Raw genomic sequence first — 22,011 nt, forward strand, 5'->3', positions numbered from 1 at the left:
CCTCTTCTTAGAGAATTCCACTACACACAACCAAAGTGAAGCAAAACGTCCCCAAGCTGTAGCGTCTTTAAAAACGACTGTTTTGTTTTGAAAAGGATCAGCTTCACTTCACAGTGAACTGGCACACAAAAATCCCCTCGCAGCTTTAGGGTGCAAACACTCTGAAGACATGTGGGAGTATTTCCTTAGAAATAAATTCCTGAGTCATAACTACTGTGTTTGAACTAACACATTAATAAAACCATCAATAAATTCTCCAAAAGATACCCCACCAAGTGACAGAGCTTTGCATTATACAAAGAGGCTAAACCAGCAACATTTACCAGCTGAACAGCTTTTCTAGTAAAGAGAACTGTCCTCTTTGGTGAGAACATTTAAATACCACCCGATCCTGCAATCCAGGCACTCAGGATGTGTAATCTGTAAATCTTTATCCAGCAATGTTAAAGAAACAGCACTCTGAGGAAAATGAAGATGCTCATGACAAGACTACTTCTGAATTTTCTAAGCATCTGGGATATTAAGACTAACAAATCGCAACATATTTCTTTGGAAAACCTATGAAGTACAAGCAAAAAGGTTAAAATAAAAGGCAGACCTGTTATTTTGGCAGGTCTGTGGAGGAAATTCTTCTTGGCTCAGTTATGAAGAAAGTCATTATTTACAAAAGCCCATCCTTCAGTTTACGTTGGAGAATCACTGTTCCAAGTTAATTTGCTCAGTGAGGAAAACATATATATGAATGTTTCATACAAGGAATGACAGACAAACATCCTCAACAACCCAAACAGGATGAGAAAGAAAAAACCTGATGTGTTTTATGCTAAACAGAGAATCCAAATTAATAAACTGAAACTAGCATGGGAAGATGGTCGCCACCAAGCTGTGTGCTTGACTGCTCCTCCCTGCAGAAACAAGAGCTTAATACGTCCTCAGTTACCATCTCCACCTAGTCTGGATTCTATTGCAAGTCTTATTTGATCATTCTTTCCTGCAGGAAGAAGATCCACTCTTCATGGCACACACTGAGAATCTCAGCTGTTTCCAGGAGGTTCCATTACCATTAACAAGATTACTCCAGACACTCCTTTTTTATTTTAATCTGTAGCGTGATCAAACCCAAAGACTCTCGGCAGCACCCACCAGCATCTGGAAAACAGCCGATTCGGAAAGAATCTTCTCCTTTCAATTAAAAATAATAATTAAAAAAAAAAAATTAAATAAAATTCCATGCCTTCTTGAAGTACTATTGATTTATATTTAAGTACAGCCTACTTATGTAGCCAGAACACTTTAGTACACTCTGCCCATAGTGATAAGAACGTTTCTCACTGAAAGAAGCACCACTACCAAGTGCGAATGAACTGTTAGTTGTTTCCAAAGCAAAGTTTCAGTGCCTGCAATGAGTTTCTTTGCAATATAACATACATTGAGTAATCCTGTATAACACAGGAGAATGGGAGTATTTTTAATCTGTGAACTGTATTGCCTCAAATAATCACCAAATTAAAACGGTGATGCAAGGGTTACTTGCAAGATCAACCTTGCAAAATGCTGAAATGCCACACTGCGTGCAGGCAGCACAAAACGAAGATCTGGCACAATTATGGAGGAAGACACTGAACTTTTCAGATGGACTCTCCCAAATCAGCTTTTGCGCTGCCGAAGGTCTGTGTCAGTCCGCCAGTACAAGGGCACTTCCAAACGGTACCCAAGTTATCCCACAAGGAGGGCTCTCAGAATTAACAAGCAGCATCTTCAAATTGCCAAATAGGCCAGAAAAGTGAATGAGCCTCAAAGAACAAAGAGTTTTAGGAAACTTTTCTTCCTCTTAGCTACTTATGAGAGAACATTCAACACCCATTTCCTCAGCAAGTGAGTACCTTTTCATCTTAGCTACGAACAATGCAAGATGGGACACTTCTAAATAAATAAGGCAGAAAAAGAGCCCTAGCCTATGAAGTCTGTCTTAAAGAACGAAGCCTGACACCACTAAATCAAAGACAATTTCAAGCTGAAATTTGAACACATCCCAAATACTCATTACATAGTGCAAACAACTGCCAGTATCCCTTTTCACACACGAAAAATCAATTTTTCTACATGCATAGGAACTAAGTGTGCAGCACCCCAGACCAGTTCTGAATTGCAGCAGGAGAGGGAAGAATCTGGGGTACCAAAAACCAACCTGAGCAGAACCTGGAGCTTGGAGACCCAGGAGACAGAGCAGTTCACAAGGGGGCTGCTCCCACCTGCTGGAGATGGGAAATAAGAATGCGAGACCCAGAGACCCTACATTGCCTGTGGGGACCAAGACAGTGAAGGTTTCGGGTAGTGGGGATCTTTCACTTCACACTGAAAGAGAAGAAACCTCACCGAAACACACAGGCTGGCTGCTGGCAAGATGTCCAAGCGTGAACTGAAACTGCGCAGGTACAGATCTCAAATCCTTTGAAACCAGAGTAAAATAAGACCCCAAAGACAAAAAAATTTGACCTCAAATACACACAGGGCTCCTCCTGGCCAGGGGAAGCGCACAGAGACACCGCGGGCTGTGAAGTCCATACACACTCATCCCACGAGCTCAGCCCCACGGTGCAGAGAAATGTCCCTTTCCAGCTGGGCAGAAAGGAGAATTTAATCTCTGCTCACCTCACATGTGAGAAGCCATAAGCAGCTCAGCGAGCAAACATCCCCTTGCTCAGCACAGACACTTTCAGCAGCCGCTGTGCCTCTTCGGTTCTGACATTCCTCCCGTTTTGGGCAATGAAAACCGTCGATATTCAGTTTTTCCTTTTGCTTTACCAGCACTAGTGGAATATTGAAACTACTCCCCCAGTCACTGCCATTCATCTTCCCCGTTCCCATCATCAGAAACACCCCCTGACTGGAAACCGCAGTTAAGTCAAGATTTGGAACAAATAATTCAATAGTGCCTGAGTCAACAGCCCAAAGCATCTTCCTCTCATCTGCCAAAACCTGTAAGAAAAAGGCCACTTCTTAATTCCTTAACAATTAGGAACTAAATGATCAAAACTTCCATCAGCTTCCAGTAACACAACCTCCTATATTTTGCACTGTTTTCAATAAAGACTTTCAGGCTACAAGCAGTTTGTTAACGTGATCAGGGCTGCAGGTCTGTTCTGCAGTCCCTCCAACACGACTGGTTCGATTCATCCACCGTCCAAACACCACACACACCTCCCAGACAGTAGAGGTGAGAATTGTTTTTATGGGATGCCGTGAGAGTAAAGAATATTTGCGTGTGAATAGCGTAACAGGTAATCCATGCTGAATCTTCCAAACAAGCCTGAAATACATGCATTATAAAACCAGGAATCGCCATAAATCACTGTTATCTTAAGTTATCTCACATTTTCCTTCTTACTGACGTTGTTTAGATTTTATCATCAGCCAATTAGAATAATTACATGCAAGCTTACTGCAGCAGATAACTAAGACATAATAAATCTAAAGACATTTGTAGAGAGTTACCCGTTCAATGAAAACCACATTTAAACTTCAGTATATAAGCAACTTAAACATCCTTTTTCAGCCCATAAAGACTCCTCAGACTTCCAGTGCTATTTATATTGCTCTTTTCATCTGAATTTGGCAACACAAGGGTATATAATCTCACAAACCATTCTCTTGGCAGACTTGGGCTCTGGTATGCTCTGAAACAGTCTAACAGCACAGACTAAGTTCTTCCAGTCAGCTTGAGGGAGTTTAATACCACACTCCTTTAAATCCTTAAGAAAAAAACACCCAAACTCCTGTATCAGTAGCATTTCTCAATCTATTAATCGCCAGTGATTCATTAATCAAACAGGACAGTTTTCTTGAGACAGAAAAATAACTACTGAAGATTCAAAAGAAGTCAATAAAACATTTTGCTCCCTGGGTGTACACTTTAAAAGCAGCCACTCATCTCAGACTACAAGTGGTTACACATCAAAATACATTTTAAGCCTTAGTACATAAAACCCACATTATTCTTAAGAATACCAAAGATTTATCTTGCCATTACCAGCAACAAGCACTGGTGGCTTTCTTACATATAAGAAAGGGACACCTGAATATCGGGAATTACTACAGGTAGTATTATTAAGATTAAATTACACCTGTGTGCGGTGTAATTACATCACCAATACACTGGGCAAGGAAAATTCTTCAACCTTGACACCAGTTCACACACCTGCTAAAAAAGAGTCCAACCTTTTCTCTCATTAATTCCAACAATTAGAATGGTGTTTTGGGAGTGATTTAGGCTATTGTTATGTTCAAGGCCAAAACAAAACTATCAATTTCTTTCTCAGGGAACCAGTCTGTGCTGCTGTGATGCTGAGGACCAGCGCTTGGTTCTTTCAAATCATTTGCAAGACAAGTTTTTACATTTTTCAGTTTCCGGCAAGCTAATTTATTTCAGTGATTGATAATATCATATTCTAAACAGATCTAATTAACGTTTTAAATTTCAACCACAAAAATATTGGAAGAACGACTTACTCGGGTCTCGACTGCTGTAGGGCCATCCTGAGGCAGGTAGAAAAGACGGCACTGGAGAACTCGCCCGGCTGTCGTCCTCCACTTGCTGCGTGATGTGCCGCACAGTTTCTTTATTTTTGCGGTTCTTCCTGCGCCCGGAGGGCTGCCAGCCATCCCCGACTCCCTGTTCCGAGAACGCGCTCTGTATTGCACTATCCTTGGCAGAATGCAGTTCGCCCCCTCCGTAATGCGACGGTGAGACCTGTTCCTCTTTGATCCGTAAAGACCCATAGCCCATGTCACTAGACCAAAGAGACTGGGACGACACGTCTTCGTGGCTGTCTGGTTTTGGTTCTTGATCCTCTTTTCCGTAACTGCTGCCTCCCTCGTGGCAGCTGGCGATGGCTGAATCCCCAGAAGAGTTCGCTGGGCTGGTCCGCCGAGCTAACCAGGGAGAAATGCTCCTGCCGGCCACCACGGCCGAAATCAGAGCATCCGTGCTGCTGCTGGAAGGGGCTCCGAGTTCATAATCAACGAGGTCGTCCGAGGCGTCCGACTTTATGCTGATGTCGAGAGCCGCTTTGATGAAGTTGTGACAGGCCTGTACGATATCCGTCATCTGCAGGTAGCTGGCGGCTGACATCACCTCGATGACGTTCCTGCTGGTCAGTGCCAGGTGTGCAGAATACATGAAGTCAATGATTGCTTTGAAGCCTTGCGCGGTGACAATGTCCAGGTGGGTGACCGTGGCCTGGTCGGAGGTTTTCTGTACCTGGCAGTACAGTGTTTTGAAGTAGCGGCTGCTCCCGAGTAGAACGTTTTTGTGAGCTTTAAATATTTTCCCCTCCACGATAATGCAGACGTCGCAGAGGATGCCGTGTTGTCTCTGCTCGTTAAGCTCGCGCAGCAGATGACGATAGTGGGAAGCAATCTCCATATCTTCCTTTCGGTTATTCATCTGGAAATCTTTGTGCTTCCTCTTCCACAAGTCCTGTGTGGGGAAGGAAATGACAGCATTACAAAACCCAACACAACCTTACAGACGTGCTTCTCAAAGACTGAGACAAACCGCGAGTTGTACCAAATTAAGTAACAGGTTCATCTTGAAAGAACGTCACAAAATGCAACTACTGCCTAGAAAGGCTGCACACTCATTACATGATGCAGCTTATTGTTGCCAGACTTCAAATAATTTAAGTTAAAAGGGACTAGATTTTAGGCTCAGTCCTCCAGGGGCTCGTAACATCCCAGGGAAACATTTCTTTAAATTACTCCTGACTTGTAAGAAAAACCTGTCTTAAATTATTTGGGTAAAATAGCTGTCGGTTTTTACTGTTTGAGTTTAATGAAGTTGGTTTTGAATGAAGTACTACACTTGAAACCGTGCTGACGGAGACAAACTACTGAAGAGCAGAGTTTCCTCAAGGGAACACGCATGATGTGTAGCACAGTGAGCATCTGAAACCCTCCCACAGCAAAAGTCAACTGAAAGCAGCTATTTCCCTCACTATATTGCTGCTGAAGGCTATAAATACCGGGTTCAAGTCAGAAGAGCAATAGGCAAATCCAGGACCGCAGATCACAACATTATAAGTCCCCACCCAAACTAAACTGGCAATAGATCAGAACTATGAAATTTACGTTATTTGAATCTTAACTACTTAAAAGTACAATATTTTAAACTTTACAATAAAATGTTTTACTTCCTTAGCATTATAACTCCAAGTTCACCCTACAACCATCCTGAGATACCCGGCAGAGAAGCTCCAATAATCACCTAAACACTCATGTTTACAAGGGATGCTTACGACCAAAATAATAAAGCATCCATCAAGCTGGTAAAAATTCACAGAACTTCTGAACTCCTTTCTCTCAAAAAACTTGTATTTCTTCCAATATAAGAAGTTCCAACTGTAAAATTGAATTGGGTCCACATGTCAACATACAACTGTAAAACCGGTATGTGCTGACAAGACCAAATCCTGAGTGTAATTATGGGCAGGCGCACACATCAGAAGCCTGGATTTAGGCAACTGGGGTTTGCTGATAAAACCAAAATCACTGCACTTCTGTGGTCTTGTGGTCTCGAAGCGCATATGGTTAAATATAAGCACTGCCAGTAAGGAGGCTGATGTGAGCCTGAAGCAACTTTCTAACATCGAGTTCAAACAGAAATTCAGTCCCATCTGCTCGGACCAGCTCAGAGCAGCGAGCAGTTCTGGGACAGTCACGATTCAGAGTTTCCTGAGACAGGCAAGCGGGTTCCCCACTGTGAAATACAGACCCGAGACCTCGGTCCCTTTCCCCAGGCTCTGCTGTTATTATCAGCTACAGCAGCAAAACAGCTGCAGTTTGGGTTAGAAAACCACCTCTGAGCCCACAGAAATCCATGCAGCAGAACCTCTCTCCTGGAGAGACACCTGCTGATTCACAAGTTCAACTTCAGCAAGATGGGCTGCACAAGCTTCTTGGGTTCCGCAGGGATGGAGCTGCTGCATCTGCAGCAGCAGAAACATTCGTCTGCAAGACCTGGTCATTGAGAAGCATTTGATTCCCTCAGAAAGGAAGGAACATCTTCCTGCAACACAAAGGGGCTGAATTTGTGCTCATCTGTTTCAAATCCATACAGCTTTTCCGTTGAATTGAACATCGAATGCACAAAGAAGCCAATCCTTTTTTTAATGTTTTTTTTTTTTTAATTTCAAGTGGAAGATGTCATTAACAGCGTAACTTTACACTATCTGAACAGCACCACCTGTTTGCCACTGGAATCTTCCTGGAGATCTCAAATCAAGTTCTCACACAGAAGCCATCACCACCTCAAATATCAAATCAAGAATCAGAGTCGGGAAAAACAAAAATTTTTTTAAATCATTTTTTCAGGTGTTTGGCTTGACAACATTGTGCTGGCAGCAGCTCTAACCCAGGCTCTGGAGTCTCTGCCACTGCATCCCGATGTCTCCATGTTTGAGAGAACCACCTCGTAAGGCAGAACGACAGCTCAGTTTTGTCCTTGTTCCAGAAACCACCGCTGCATCTACTTTTAGGAGCTGAAGAGTCAGCTTAGTGCCCTCAGGAAATACGAATTGCCACATGGGATAAAGTGAGTTGTCCATCACCAATCCTGTCTTCAACAGCTGCCATATCCACAATTCGGAGACCAACGCAAGAAAACCTCCCCGCATACAAGTAACGTTTCAGAAATGGAATTTCCTTCTGCTGTCCCTTCACAGGTATCAAAAGCCACATTCCAAGGCAGCATCTCCCTGGAACTGGTTGGGAAAAATTAAAAAAAAAAAAATAAAATAAAAAGTCTCCTGCAAGGATAGTTTTCTCTTCCTGATTTTAATACAGATCAGTATTAGGCGTGCTTGTCAATGTCTTCACCTGCTTTCGTGAATTTATGCAACAACAGCTTTTCTTCTGAATGTTTTTCACCGGAAATTACACCAATTCCTTGGGATTTTATTTCTTTACTATTCCATGTATTTTCAGCTTAGTTCAGTGGGTTTAAAGTGCCTACGCCAGAAACCCAGATTAACATATTTACCTCTCACTACTGTTGGTTTAAACTGGACCAGTTTGAGGTTTGGGCATTGAATAACCTGGTCCTCCTTAGGGAGGATGCACGTCAGCCTCTTTAGGAACAGCTCTTCTCTGACTTTATTTCCCAATCAAGGGATTTTTACTAAACACAACAACAAAAATCAACCTCTGCAAGACCCCTCCCTGGCCTCCCTCCTGCGCACCAAGCCCTTGACAGGAGTCACCCTCCAGGCAAGCCGGGGATGAACCTCGTTAGTCAGATCATCCCGTCCTTGTGCATTGCCCACACTTCCAAGGACACCGGGGAAAGAGCAGAGGGTGGGGAGGTACCTTTTGGACAAGGAAGCAAAAACATCTGGCATGCTGAAGTATGATGAATGTAATTAAACAAGCAAAAATAATGAGAATATACATTCCTCTACGCAAAGGGAAGACAACTTGTCCTTGTTCCAAAGTATTTTAAGTATAAAGGGACAGAGAGATGAATGGGGAGGGCGCCCATCAAAGAGCGGCGGCCGTTCCACTGACGGGGGGCACATCACAGCACCTCCGGGCACACGAGAAATTATGTCGATACTCCCATGCTCAGTCTCATCAATAAAATTTAACATCTTCCAAACCAGCAGTTATTATTGTAGATGTCTTGATCTTCTCCCTGTCTCAAGGTCTGCTACCTCAGACACATTGTTCCATTTGTCACAGCGTTGTACCTTTTAAACGAGAGGTCTTTGGGGGAGAAAATTAAATACGCCTCAAATTCAGAGGAATTAATTAGTTTTCTGTCTACTCATGTCAAACCAGAACATCCGTTTAATGTCAAGGATCACTAGGGAATTAATCCAAGTTAAATTTAAGGCAATTTGCTAGTAGTTAAAAATTCAGGAAGCTTCAAAACCCAGTGCTCTTGTGTTCCAATTTTACATGCTGTTTTGTGGCTTCTTGTTGGGGTTTTTTTCCCCTTTTCCTGGTAACGATATTTATCTCCACTTAAAAGATGCCTTGCAAAGATTTCTTCAGAAAAGCAGTGCCCTTCAAGCTCCTAGTGGAAGGATGGAATAAACTGTGGAGATTTTTCAGAAACAGACCTCAAAGATCAATATATTTTTTGTTTTATCTCAGGTCTTGTTAATACACTGAAGGGTTCCAGAATTCACAGCCTACTACAATCCTTCAGGCCTGGGCCTGCGATAGCAGCACGTGGCCACAGCACATGGAAGATCATCGGTAGGTTCTACACAAAGTAAATTGTTGCAGATCAGGCCTTCTTCATGAGCCAATTTGCAAACAGTACAGTGATTCAAGTCTATCACTTTTCCAAAGAAAACCCAAAAAAAATGTGCTTAAACAAACAACACTGGCATGTAACAGAAAAAAGAATAAAACGAGCAGATTTAATAATCACTTCCACACAAACTTCAGTCGAGATGCAGGCCAGTTTTTTATTTTTCATGTTGTCAAAAACCTGGTCTTAAAGTCAGCATTAATAATTTATACAACCCTTAAGCCTAGCTAGAATGAACCTGGTTCGACAATTACAGTATCTGTGAAAACTGTTTATTTTGCACTATCAGTACAGTTATTTGAACATTAAAATATCACTTGATGATACAATGAGAGTCTAAATAAACAAAGTCTTCATCTACCCTTGGACAGGTTTTATAAAGAGCCAACCTCGCAATACACACCCATCCTAAGTCTCCAGACCAAAATCTTAACACCAGTAAAATTAAGGGGTACAGATGTGCTGCATCTGAAGCTCAGGGCATTATTTGAATTTTGACAAAAAGCCACAGACAAAAACTGGAGAACACAGATGAAAGCCTGTGCAGTGCAGTCCCCTGGGAATCAGTGGGGACAAAAATAAACTCCCCTCGCTTGGAAGGAAAACAAACAAACAAAAAGGGCTGGAGGGTTTTTTTGGGTTTTGTTGCTGATAAGGTTGGTTTGTTCACTTTTTGCTCTCTCAGAATAAGAACATAAATGAACCAAAAATTTAAGTTACATGACATTTAGTCTGTTACAATGTCCTAAACATGTTTCCACACTTAAAACTAAGGACACAAGTTACAGAGTACCAAAATATTCACTAGTGCCCTCCTCCAGCAGCCACTCTATGCTCCCTAGAGAAAACATGCCAACTGGAATTTCACCAAAAATGCCTTGTTTCCTCCCCCTCACCCTTCAGAGAAAACTAAAAACAGATTAAGGAAGAACTCAAATTCACTCCAATGGCTTATTATACAAAAAAACAACAAACACGCCCCACTTCTCTGCTTCCCCTCTGCCCTGTCCACGTCTCCACTCCCATGACATTCCAGCATTTTTTAAATTCCTCTGCAAAGCAGCTCTGTAAGGTGAGATGGGGCTTGAGACGCCTCCTTGCACAACGAGACACAGCGTGTGCATGAGTTTCACTTTTATCCAATTAAAGGCAACAGAAACGCAGAGGATTCCTCCCATCCACGTGCCCTGTGCTGCAAAGAGTTCAGAACAAAAAACCCCAATGTAACCTGAGCAACCAAAAAGGACGGTACCTGTTCTTAATTCTCCTAAATGAGAGAAAACGCAGAAGACTTGGGATATTCATGGGTAACAACTCCCTGCAAAGAGCATTACGAGTAGGAATCTCCAGAAGTTCAACGTCTGGTTACAAGTGTGTTTGAGGAAGAAGAGCACAAAATCACAGAAGAGCTTTAATTTCTTGATACTAGGTACCCCAAAATTATATTTGTTCAAAGCAGATGCAAGTAACAGTTTGTGAAAATGAACAGTTGCCAAAAAAAAAGAAGGAACTCTTCTACCCTATTCCAATCCACAAACCCCATCATTCATTGTTTAAGTTGGTCATTGCATCCACGACTCTGAGTTCAAACAGGCGGGTGTTTGTAAACAGACAAAACTGGACCCTTGGGCCAAAGAGGTGACTCACAGCTCAGGGTTTCAGAAAACACCAGCACATCGCTTTTCCGAGAAGGGTTAATTGCAGCCCGACAGCGCACGTTCATCCTTACAGGGGACGGGTCACAGGAAGAAAATGCAAGTTTTGTCATTCAGGTTGAGAAATACTATAGAACTACAGAACAGGTAAGAATTTGGGAGGCAGACAATTTTCAGTGAACTTAAGAAAACCCAACCTAGTTGCATGTTTATTACCAATTTCAGGGGCCTGCTCAATTCTCAATGACTGTAGGGAAAAAAAAACAAAACACCACAAGCCTCTACCAGTATTTCATTAAAATCTGCCTGGTGAGGATTCACTACAATTTCTCCAATTTCAAGCCAACACAGCCCCACCACTGAAAGCGTTAGAACACCACCTCCTTTTAGCATCTCTGTAGATGCTACAATCCAGAAAGTCCATGAGCAAAGTTAAACAGCAGCAGCAGGTCAAGCATTACACCAACAGCAGCTGGAACACAGCAGAACAGAAATCACTCGCTTGAACCAACAGAGCTCAGAGCAGGTGAAGAGATTTCAACTCCCTGTCAGTCCAGGTTAGATTTAGTCAGGGAATATATTCAAGACATCACCATTTTACAATTGCTTCTACCATGAAAATTAATCGATCTGGATGCAAATAGGAATTAAACAAAGGGCAATATTGGCAAAAATAATGACATGGAAAATTCTACATGCTTCTAGTCTTCCATATCAAAGCTTTGTTTCTGCAACCCAAACACAAACTACAAGCAAAATCTAAATCCAATAAGCAGAACATAAAATAACAGGGAGCTTCCCTTAAACATTTCACTCTTCACTCCAGAAATTCAAACCAGAGACATGGCTCTGGCCTTTGACCTGTCAAACCATCCACCTGAGGTAATGGGGCCAGCTAGAATGTGCAGAAGCTGCATGCTGCAGGAGGACAACCAAATAAAGGATTTCTGAAAGTATCTTAGAAAAATCAACTTAGTAACCTTCATTAGCTGTGACAGCTTGTGAAGAATTTCAAGAGAAAACCAGGTTTGCAAGTGAAAGCTAAGGGAAAACTGTTAGATGCCACATTTTGGAAGAATGGCAATTAGAATTAGAAATTTAGAGACTGTAAAGATAAAAACAGGAGGGAAAAAAAAAGAGATGGTCACTGTGCTGTAGTGTTCTTAAAGGAATGAGCAGTGAAAAGATTTCTAGTGATTTTGTTGAAGAGAAAGCATGCAAACTTGAATATTAAAAAATAAATTTAAAACAATCCAGGACAATTACTTCTTACCAGTAACAAACTGGGTTCCAGGTCTAGTGTTTCTCCTACAACAGCTGAGGACATCAACAGCCCCAGGGCAGCACAGGTAGCGCCCTGTTCTGCACCTTCCCACAGCACCGCTGGCAGCTCTTGGGGGAGAAAGATGGAACTACAATAAAACAAAATTATTAGCATTAAACGACAAGGTTATCAAACAACAGTGATCCATATTTAAGCACTTTCCTTCCAAACTCAGTTATAACACCACTTTTTATGACAATGAACCCCCAAAAACGTTAACTCAAAGCACATCAACGTGTTGCGGGTAATTAAATCCTGGTTACCTTTTTGCAATAATACAAGCAAGAGGTACTTCTTAAAGTATTGGGGGGAAAAAAAGAAAAAAAGTCTAATTTTAGATACTAAAACTTCAAACAGATCCTTGAAACAACGGTGTTTCCTGTTTGGTAGCTTTTCAAAACATTCTCACTTTAATGACTTTCTAAAGAGACATTTGTGGCCTGAAGGGCACTAATTCACCTTATCTAACCCATGAAACACCAAGGTTAAAAAGCGACCAACACAACTCCTCAAAAACCCAAAATCAAGTTTGCAATGGAATATTCAAGCAGAATTCCTCTGGAAACATTTAAGGGCCAGTTTCTGCTGGCTGACACCACTCTTGGTGAAGAGACTGAACAATACAAAGATTTTGAAAATTCTGCCTAAAATATAGATACTTAGGTACAGTGAAGGACCTTCACAGATAGACTTCTCAGATAAAATATTAGCATTTATGATTACTAGGTATACAGAACTGGAATAGTTCATCAGCACAAATGTTTTTTATCTGTGAGGCCACACCTGCTATAATCTTGTACACCTGTTTTTCTTATGCTAAACACTTTATTTTCTTCAGAATAGCATATTCCCTACACTTGCAACATTTTAACTTCATCTGAAATTTCTGACTATACAGTATTAAAAACTTTGTATTGTTTATATACTCTTAGTCACTACATCAAAGTATTTGCCATATATTTCTGATCTCTGTATTTCAGACACCTTCAATACACAGATTAACTTAGTGAAAAATAAGCTTTGAATCAACTTGAAATCAAGGCTGACCTACAGTAACAGATTGTGAAAGAAAACATCAGAAGATAAAAATAAGGCAAGCCTTTCCAATTCAAACTAACACCATTATAAATGGTGAAATAACGTATATAGTAAACAAATGAAGTGATAAGGAAAATCCAAGCATTCTTATGGCAACCAGCAGAACTGTGAAAATCTTGCAAACAAATATGACCCAAGCGAAGCAGACACCGTTAGCTTCGTTCTCAAGTTGTTTCTGGTTGCCAAGTCTTGCCTTTCTCTAATTCTGATTGCTTCTCCATAGCAATTGTTTGGCTGGATCTTTCCAGTCCTGTTCTTTACACAGTTAAAAAAAAAATAAAGTGAGGGAGGGAGACAGAGCAACACAGACACATGGGAAATCACTTCGTTAGCAAAGTGTAAACGTAATAACGTATTTTCACTTAGTCTTTGGACTGTTACTGTTAAGACTCTCATTTACACCTCTGTCCCGAAGTCACAAAAGGAGCCAGAATAGTCTGGTAAAAATGGTAAAGCTGAGACCTGAACTATTTTGCACTGCTCTGCATTTTTAATTCTTGCTCTGAGCTCTGCACCTGTTTTCCTCTGCTAATGGAACAGGGGAGAACCAAGTGACTGTGATGAATGGAGGCAGAGCCGACCACAAGGCAGGAGCAGAAGAACAGTCAGAGGTTTTTCTTCAAATTCTGCAGTTGGGCAAGGTTTCTAAACCAGCCTGTTGTCAATGTTAAGTCAAATTTCACAAAGAATTGTAAGCCCTCACGACAATCTTATCTCCAGCTACTCTTTCTCTTTCCCTTAGCACATCATAAAAACATTTCAAATGCTGAGAACTTACCGATATTTGAAAATGTTTCCTGTTAGCAAAAATAAACGTCACAATGTTTCACAGCTGGATAGTGCATGCTTTAATGAATAGAGGAGAATGGTCTCTGGTAAGAAGCTCCAAAAGGTTCATCCGATGTCCTGTATTTAGGAATAGAAAGAATAGGAAGCAAAAATTGATATTTAAATTTTAACTTAACAAAAAAACCTTCAGTGTCACATAATTAGAAGCAACAGTTAAAATAACTGCACATTTACAACACTGTTTGCCATTTTGAACAATAAATATTCTGATATATTTCTATAACTAAACATAAAGGAAAAATCATTTAGCCTTTATGTTGAGCTAAATAAAGAGTTTAACATACCAATTCTAAGACCATTAACAGCTTCTGACTATGCTTCCAGACAGAAGTGCTTTGAAGAAGTCACTGTAAACAAAACAATATTTTATATGAGGATTTCAAGCAATTTAAACAAATATTGTTTGTTGTAGTCAACATCATAAAGTTTCAGTTAATGTTTCTGTGACACCTGTCATGCACACACTGTAAATGGAGTTACTATTCATCCAACCTCACAGTTACAGTGACTCCAAACTAAAATATTTGCCTAAGGTTACACAAAAATTATGTGCCCACATTCTACAAAAGTAAAATCTCTGAGTTCTATTCCCGCCCAACTCGACTGAACCGCAGCCTTCAAAAGCCACTGTCACCCTCACGTTACAGAGCAGCATGCACAATGGTACTGGGTAAAGCAGTTTGTTCCACCTCAAAATTTAAAAAATTTGAAAAAAAGAAAACCGACAAAGATACAGATAAAGATGCAGATACCTAACAGAAGGCAAAAGTTTTACTTCCCATGCCTGTAAAAGCTACGCAGCCCAAAATACAATATTCCAACAATTTGCTAATACAAGAGGATGCACCTTTCCTTACAGGGCACCAGCTGCGTGCTCCGGTTCAAAATGCTCACCCGCGGTAAGATTTCCTTGTATTTCCTCTGCATTTCACTCACTCATTTCCCCACAATTTCCACCTCTGTCCATGTGCCCATCTCTTCATCCTGGTACAGAAACAGTTGCTCGCATCATTCCCCCACTTTTTGTTCTCGGCTCTCTCAGCTGGCGGCACCAAGAACAGATCCAGCACCACCCATCCCACAGACCTCGCAGAACGCAGTCAGAACGTGGAACAGCTACACAGCATTTAACAAGTAAATATCTTACAGGGTACCACGCTTGACAAGCATGGTGATATTGAAAACAAAGGCAAGAATTTATTCAAAAAACCCTGAAAAAATCCCAGTGTCTGTGGTTAGCATGACACCTATCCAAGTGCCATTAACTCCTGCAAGGTCTTAAGCTTCCACTTAAAAGCAAAAAGAGCCCCAAAAGTAATCTAAGCAAAAAAACCTCTGCTCTTGTGCATTTATTAGACAAAGAAACAACATAAAAAGCACCTGAAAAACAAAAGAGGATTAAAGAGCTGCAAGCACATCACACTGGGAACTGCCTCGAAGAATGGTTCCCCAAAAACTTTCTCATTGGTTTGGGGCTTTTTAATTAGGGGATCTTGGCTAAAGTTCCCAAACTCAGAACGTAAAAAGGGAGGGAGCCAAAGAAGGAAGAAGAATCATGAGGTAATTTTTGCAGAGCAGCGTAGAAGAACCGAGGGAATAAACACCTAAAAGACACATAAACCATCAGGATAATCGAAGAGTAAAAAATCAACCCATGTAACACTAAAATAGCATATGAGGTGCTCTGTGAACAATTAATTTCGCTTGTGTAATCTGCAACACAAGCACTTAGTGCCATGGGTGAGCATCCCTTTTTATTTTTTAGTATAAATCTCATAATCCAGATTTGATCAACTATTATTGAAAAAGAAAAAAAAAAGAAGTGGAATGAAGCCAAGAAGGCCACAGTGGTAATAAGAAGGAAGGCAATAAGCTCATTTTATATTTAGCCACCACCTAGCTCTCCCAATACAGCAGTGGCAGGAGTTTTAGGAGCTGCATCCTGGCTACTTCATTTATCAGCACTTCAACTAGTTGGTGTCAGGTTTGGGTATTTTAAGCACCTAATGGCTAATACAGACCATTAATTCTTTTCTTTCAGAGCATGATTTGGGCACTAGTCAGGAAGGCATTTCCTCCAATGGGGTATTAGTGCAAAAGGTGCAAATTCTGTTTAACCCTTTTCTCAAAGACAGCGAGCTAACCGCCTCAAATATCAACTTCTGCGCAGTTCTTCATCACAAGGTGAGAAATACCAGGAAGCAAACTCACTTGGATGGAATAAGCTGTATGTTCAACGCATGAGGAGGAAATAATTAGGAAAGACAACTAGGTATTTAAGTATAAACATATTCTTTAATACCTAAACCCCTACTCACTTTTCTAAGTAGGGTTCTTAAGCTGCCAAGTTCCTGGCACACACTGACATTCTCGTTACCAAGTTTATTTTAATCCACACACAAGCACAGAGCTGTGTTTGTAGAATATTTCTGACACCTTGTTGCCTCCCTCCATCACAGGAGCCCCCAACTCCGTTTTCCTATGAAGTGAACACCAGGCAGCTGCAACATCTGCAGAATGTTTTTCTCCCCGAGTAAATACCAAGCCACAAACCAGGACAGGAGGGATCACCACTGTATGGGCTGGAATAAAAGTAAGCCACGTCCCCAAAAAGCAAAGCGAAAAGGTGAGTTTCAGCTCTAATTCAGCATCTACCTGTTAGATGCCAGCAAAGCTCCTGCTCCTCTGTCAGCCACGTTGCTCCAGTGCACACGGACATCCTCACCTAGTGCAACAGAACACCGCAAAGTGGAACACATTTCCATCTCATTAGAATTACCGTCAAGGATCTCATCCTGTCTGCCACTCGGAAGCTGTTCAAAACCAGTGTTTCAACAGCTGCCTGATGTTCCTTAAATATGTGGGGATGAAAGAAAGTTAAAGTGACTGTTCATAAAATAACTGCACCACAGCTACTTGGTAAGGGACAGAAAACCCCCCACAAGCCTCTGAACTCCACCGTATCTCGTAGGAAATTCAGCGAGGACTTTGCACTAGTTTGCATTTATGAAGAATAAGCGTTTTTAGCACAACTGTGATTTTTCATCAGTATAACAGAAAATGTTTTGGAAGAACTGAGTAAATCCTGGCGCTCCTGTTTGACAGAAGGGAAAGGCAGTTATGACACCAGCACATTGGCTCAAGGGCTTTGGGATGGGAACGGCAGCTGCCCCTGCAAACTGGGCACAGCCATGCCCCCAAACACACCATGGCAGCATGAAAAGATTATTGAACTGTTTGTGAATTTGAGGTTCTTTCCTCTTGCATCTCAAGTGAAAGAAATCCCGCAACAAGCGACACACGCTTTTATTTCTCATCCTGCCTAAAGGACTAAAGATCTAGAGGGAATGAGAAAACCAGCTGCTGGAGGTTGTTTTTAAGGGGGCTGTAACACAAATGTGTTGCCTAGTGAAATAGAAAGTCCTGAAGAAGAACTTTCCGTTTCACCAGGTGAAGTTTTGAAGCAACAAACTTTTAACACTGGAGTCCTGACAGCATCACTGTCCTTGACCAAAATCTCCGAAAAATGCTCCCGGAGATCCTTAGGTGAGGAGCATGATCACAGGACTTGAGACAGAGCAAATGACAGCCCTGGCAGGTCCCCGCGCTCTCGCCTAACATGACCCCTGCTATCTGCAGCCAACCCACCGCACGCCTGCTTTCACTATTAATACACTGTAAGTTTCAAATATCACACACATAAAACACAGGTAAGCCACACACTCAAAAATATTCAAGCCAGTCACAAGTCAGAAGGAAAATATAAACACGGTATTAATCCTTTTGTGCAAAAAGTGTCTGAATTTTCAGGGCAACGCTCACAGCCAGGAATGGCCACAAACCGTCAGCTCCTGGGAATTATAACTGCATATGGGATAACCATTACCGCTGCAGGTAGCTCTTCAAAGACTTCAGCTAAGCCCTCTCTTTGCCCTTTTGTTTGCCCATTAAACTAAGCACACAGGAGCAAAGAAAACCCCTGTGAAAGCTTTTTAGTAATTTAAGGGGAGCATAGAGAGCGTTACAGACCGCTCTGGAGCGGTCAGGAAAAGCGGCAAGAACACGAAGGGGAAAAATGTCCTGGGAAAGGTTGAGCTGTTTATGAAATAATCCTGCTCTGAAGCGACAGCGGCTTGGATTGGGTGTTCGCCTGCTGCTGGGAGGACAGGAAACTTTGCTTAGAAACTTCAAAAACACATATCTAAAGGAAAAAAAAAATCCACACAAGTGGATAGCAAAGACAACAAGGATATGCTCAACCTCCCAGCAATGCAGCACATTACCGAGGGAAACACGGGCATATTATCAGCAAATAACAGATCTTTCAAACACGAGGCATTTCTCCTTTAGATGCAGGACTGCTGGGGAGGGGGGGCTGCTAAACTGGTTTTTCTCTAATCACTTCTACTTATATTTAAAAAAAAAATCCTTTTGCAAAGAACATACCCACTGTTGTACAACTGTCCCAGAAAACAAAGACCACGGGGAGAACATGGCCCATTTTCTTCCATCTCCAAGAACCCCGTGTACAGGTCATGTTTGCAAAGGCTCAATCCTACATGCTCGAGAATGAAGCAGCATTGAGAATACATAAATAAACACCTAACGCTAGGGTTATGAGAATACCCCCTTTTTTCGTACCAGACCCAAACTGACCCCATTACAGCAAAGCAAAGATACAGATTATGACAACAACTACAAGAGAAGTTCAGCTGGGAGGGAGTTTCCCACTCCAGGACAGCCTGCATCAAAAACCCCGCTGATTTTCTGGTACCATTTTCCCACAGCCACGTCACATTTTTCAGGAACGTCTGTTTGAGAGCTCCTCTAAATCCCGTTCTGTAGCGGGGCAGACTCTTCTACCCTTTCTTGTCACTTCCCAAAAAAACACCTTAAAGCGATAATTCCTCACCACATGTTGAAAATATTGTGACTAATAATACACTCCACCCATTTTTTTTTCCATCACTTAGGATTTCAAAATATAAAGCGTGACAAACAGTGAGAGAAGATAGACAGAATTTAGGACAAATTTTAATTCTAACTAAAAGATAGTATAAAAACATAAAACGTTCAAGCAAGATATTGATAAAAGTGGAAGAGCTATCCAGCCACAGCAAGCTTCTTCCCCAAAATTACATTCTTCTCACTCTTCTTTATTACATAGCTTTTCCTTTTAACTGCCACAGAAACAAGAAAAGAAAGAAAAAAAGAAAAATACTCCCTCTCCTGTTAGAGCAAATACATTTAATGCATTAGAAGCAGAGCTGCTCTATGTACACAGAGAATCCACACTTGTCATAAATACTTGATCAAGTTCAAGAACTGAGCCCTAGATCTATATTACAGGGACTAAATGCAAAAATGATACCAGTGATGCAATGAATATGCACGCAAAAACTTCGGTACAGGTGTCTACAATACCACTGTTTGCAAAACACATCTCCTAATTAGCATGGCTTTAAACAATGCTGATAATAATCCGGTCCTGTAAGGCTTGCCAAATGAATCATTGAGATTGCAAAATAAAAAGCATGAGGAATTCATTAAAGAGCTGTTAAACTCTCCTTTGTTTATCTTTCCCCTGTCAGGTGTAAAAATAAATAAATATCGGTTTGTATCTCCAGATTTCTTCCGAACGCTCAGTTCACAATAACGCGCCGGTGAAGAACCTTCTCAGGAGCTACCAACAGTTTTTTTTTCCCCCCTCCGTTTCAAAAGAGAAAATCCTCCCACTATCACAGACCTGAAAATCTGCTCCATTCTCTATTTGTCATCTGGGATTGAGTTATCAGCCACTACTTTTATTACTTTGGGAACTGACATGTCTATTTACAGAGACACAAAGGCGATCCAGCCCTGCTCTCCCAGCACCTCTCCCTCTCCCCTCCGCCAAATTTCACCAACACTTGCTCCTGGGGAGGCGGGGGGGGACACCCCACTAGTTTCCCAGCATGACAGAAAACATTTCCAGCCACTTTTGCACTTCTTACAGCCTTATGAAAAATCACTTATATCCCCCAAAGGAACAGCGTTATTTTTCCAAGGGTTTTTTTGTTTGTTAGGTTTCTTTTTCAAAAAAAAAAAAAGAGGGTCACTTCCCCCATTTCAGCCTGCAATTAAAATGGAGGCAAGGCCAGGCGATCTATGTCTGGCTTTAGGGGGAGACAATAACCCAAAACAGGCCTGGCTTAAAAAAAAAAAAAAAAAAAAAAAAAAAAAGAGAGAGAAAAAGAGAGACAGGCAGAAAAAGAGAAATACAACATGCTTCACCAGTATTATTACCTCATCCCTTTTTCCAAGCAGTTTTGAACCACACTCCTGACAAACTCTTGGTCCAAGTTGCACGGATGCCGGTTTTTTGGGGGCGGAAAGGGTTTGAGGCAGGAGCCGGGATTGAGGGCTGGCTGTTCGCAAGTGGAGCTGCTGCTAAAATGCCCCCTTGTCTCTTCTCCTCTCCCTTGAGCTGGGTGTTGACGCAGCAGAAATTACCAGCTGGAAAATTCCCCTTTTGGAGGTTACGGGGGGGTGGGGGGGGGGCGGGCGGAGGAGCGAGGGGAGGGGAGGGCCGGGGGAGGGGGGTTAAACCCCCCCACTTACCAAGTTAAGCCATCCACCCACACCAAATAAGACATCGCGTCCCAAAGAAGGCACCGTGCCCCCTCCGCGGGCACGGAGCGATCGGCCCCCGCTCCCCCCGCGGGCGCTGCCCCAGGCGGAGGAGGGTGCCCGGGGAAGGGGGTGATAATAACGATGATAATTAATGAGTCGGCGGTGTGGGAGCAGCGGGGAGGGGGGAAGCTCCCCGCCACCCTGCCCGCCTCGCCTCAGGGCGGCCGCGGGGATGGGGGCGGCCCCGGCGCTGCCGCCGCTGCCGCCTCAGGGGGCGGTCGGCCATGGCGACCCCCTGCTCGCCTCAGGGGGCGGGGGGGGGCGGCGCAGCTTACCTGGGCCCCATGGAGGAGAGCGGGGTCTCGGAGCGGCCGGAGCTGTGGCTCCGTCGGTCACTCCGTGCCTCTGCTCCCGGCTGGGGAAGGGAAGGGGAAAGGGGGAGGGGGGGGGGAGAAGCCGGCAGAGCGGGGAGGGGGGGGGCGCCCGGGCGCGCTCCCGCCGCTCCCTCGGGCGCGCGGGGCGCGAGCCCGCGGCGGGCGGGGGGGCGGCACCGCGCGGCGCGTGCCGGCGCTTTCCCCGCCCCTTCTCCTCCAGTGGCGGCCGATGATTGGGTGACAGCGGGCACTGGCCTCCGTAAGCACCGCCCCTTTTCCCCGCCCCTTCCCCCCTCCCACCCTTGCGCCGGGGGAGCGGGGGCGCCGGCGGCGGCTCTGCCACTGCCGGACACCGGAAGTGAGGGAGGGCGGGGGCGCGCGCCCGGGCGCGGGGCACGACGGGACGGCGTCGTGACAGGGATGGGGCGAGGGGCGCGATGGCGGCGACAGCTCTTGCTCCTGCTGTGCATCCGCCGCCGTCCCGGGCCCGTCCGGGGCGCTTCGGGCGTCTCCTGCCTCCCCTTGACATGGCGGCAGGTGCGCCTGGCTCGGGGAGCGTGCGCGCCGCTGCGGCCGGTTGTGTCCCCTCGCAGGGGCGCGTCCCCGCGGGACCTCCCCGGGAGCCACGCCCGGGTCAGGGCGCGGAGCAGCCGGGATGAAGGACGGGGGCGTTGCTCCTCGTGGGGTTTTGTGCTCCCGGTGGGACTGAGCCGCGATGCAGCCTCCTCGGCACCTTGTGGGGATAAAAACATGACTTTTCTGTTAAGAAATAACTTGTATTTC

The 22,011-nt window shown here is 43.4% G+C and overlaps 1 protein-coding gene across 13 annotated transcripts in view; it reads right to left on the minus strand.

The window, feature by feature from the left end:
- Positions 1–21,304, minus strand: part of ZBTB46 (zinc finger and BTB domain containing 46) — a 45,920-nt gene extending 24,616 nt beyond the window's left edge. Inside the window, exons 1-8 of one of the 13 annotated variants that reach the window (XM_065849495.2) lie at positions 20,843–21,173; positions 20,528–20,737; positions 16,898–16,967; positions 15,137–15,226; positions 14,527–14,589; positions 14,172–14,299; positions 12,245–12,383; positions 4,510–5,479 (exon numbers count right to left, since the gene is read on the minus strand). In XM_065849495.2, coding sequence (XP_065705567.1) covers positions 4,510–5,479; positions 12,245–12,298 — 1,024 coding nt within the window. In that variant the 5' untranslated portion in view covers positions 12,299–12,383; positions 14,172–14,299; positions 14,527–14,589; ... (2 more) ...; positions 20,528–20,737; positions 20,843–21,173. The other 12 variants (XM_071815716.1, XM_071815720.1, XM_071815719.1 and 9 more) reach the window with 12 other exon arrangements.
- Positions 21,305–22,011: the final 707 nt, after the last annotated feature.

Source organism: Patagioenas fasciata, chromosome 16 (assembly GCF_037038585.1).
Source record: "Patagioenas fasciata isolate bPatFas1 chromosome 16, bPatFas1.hap1, whole genome shotgun sequence".
In the NCBI taxonomy this organism is placed as follows: Eukaryota; Metazoa; Chordata; class Aves; order Columbiformes; family Columbidae; genus Patagioenas; species Patagioenas fasciata.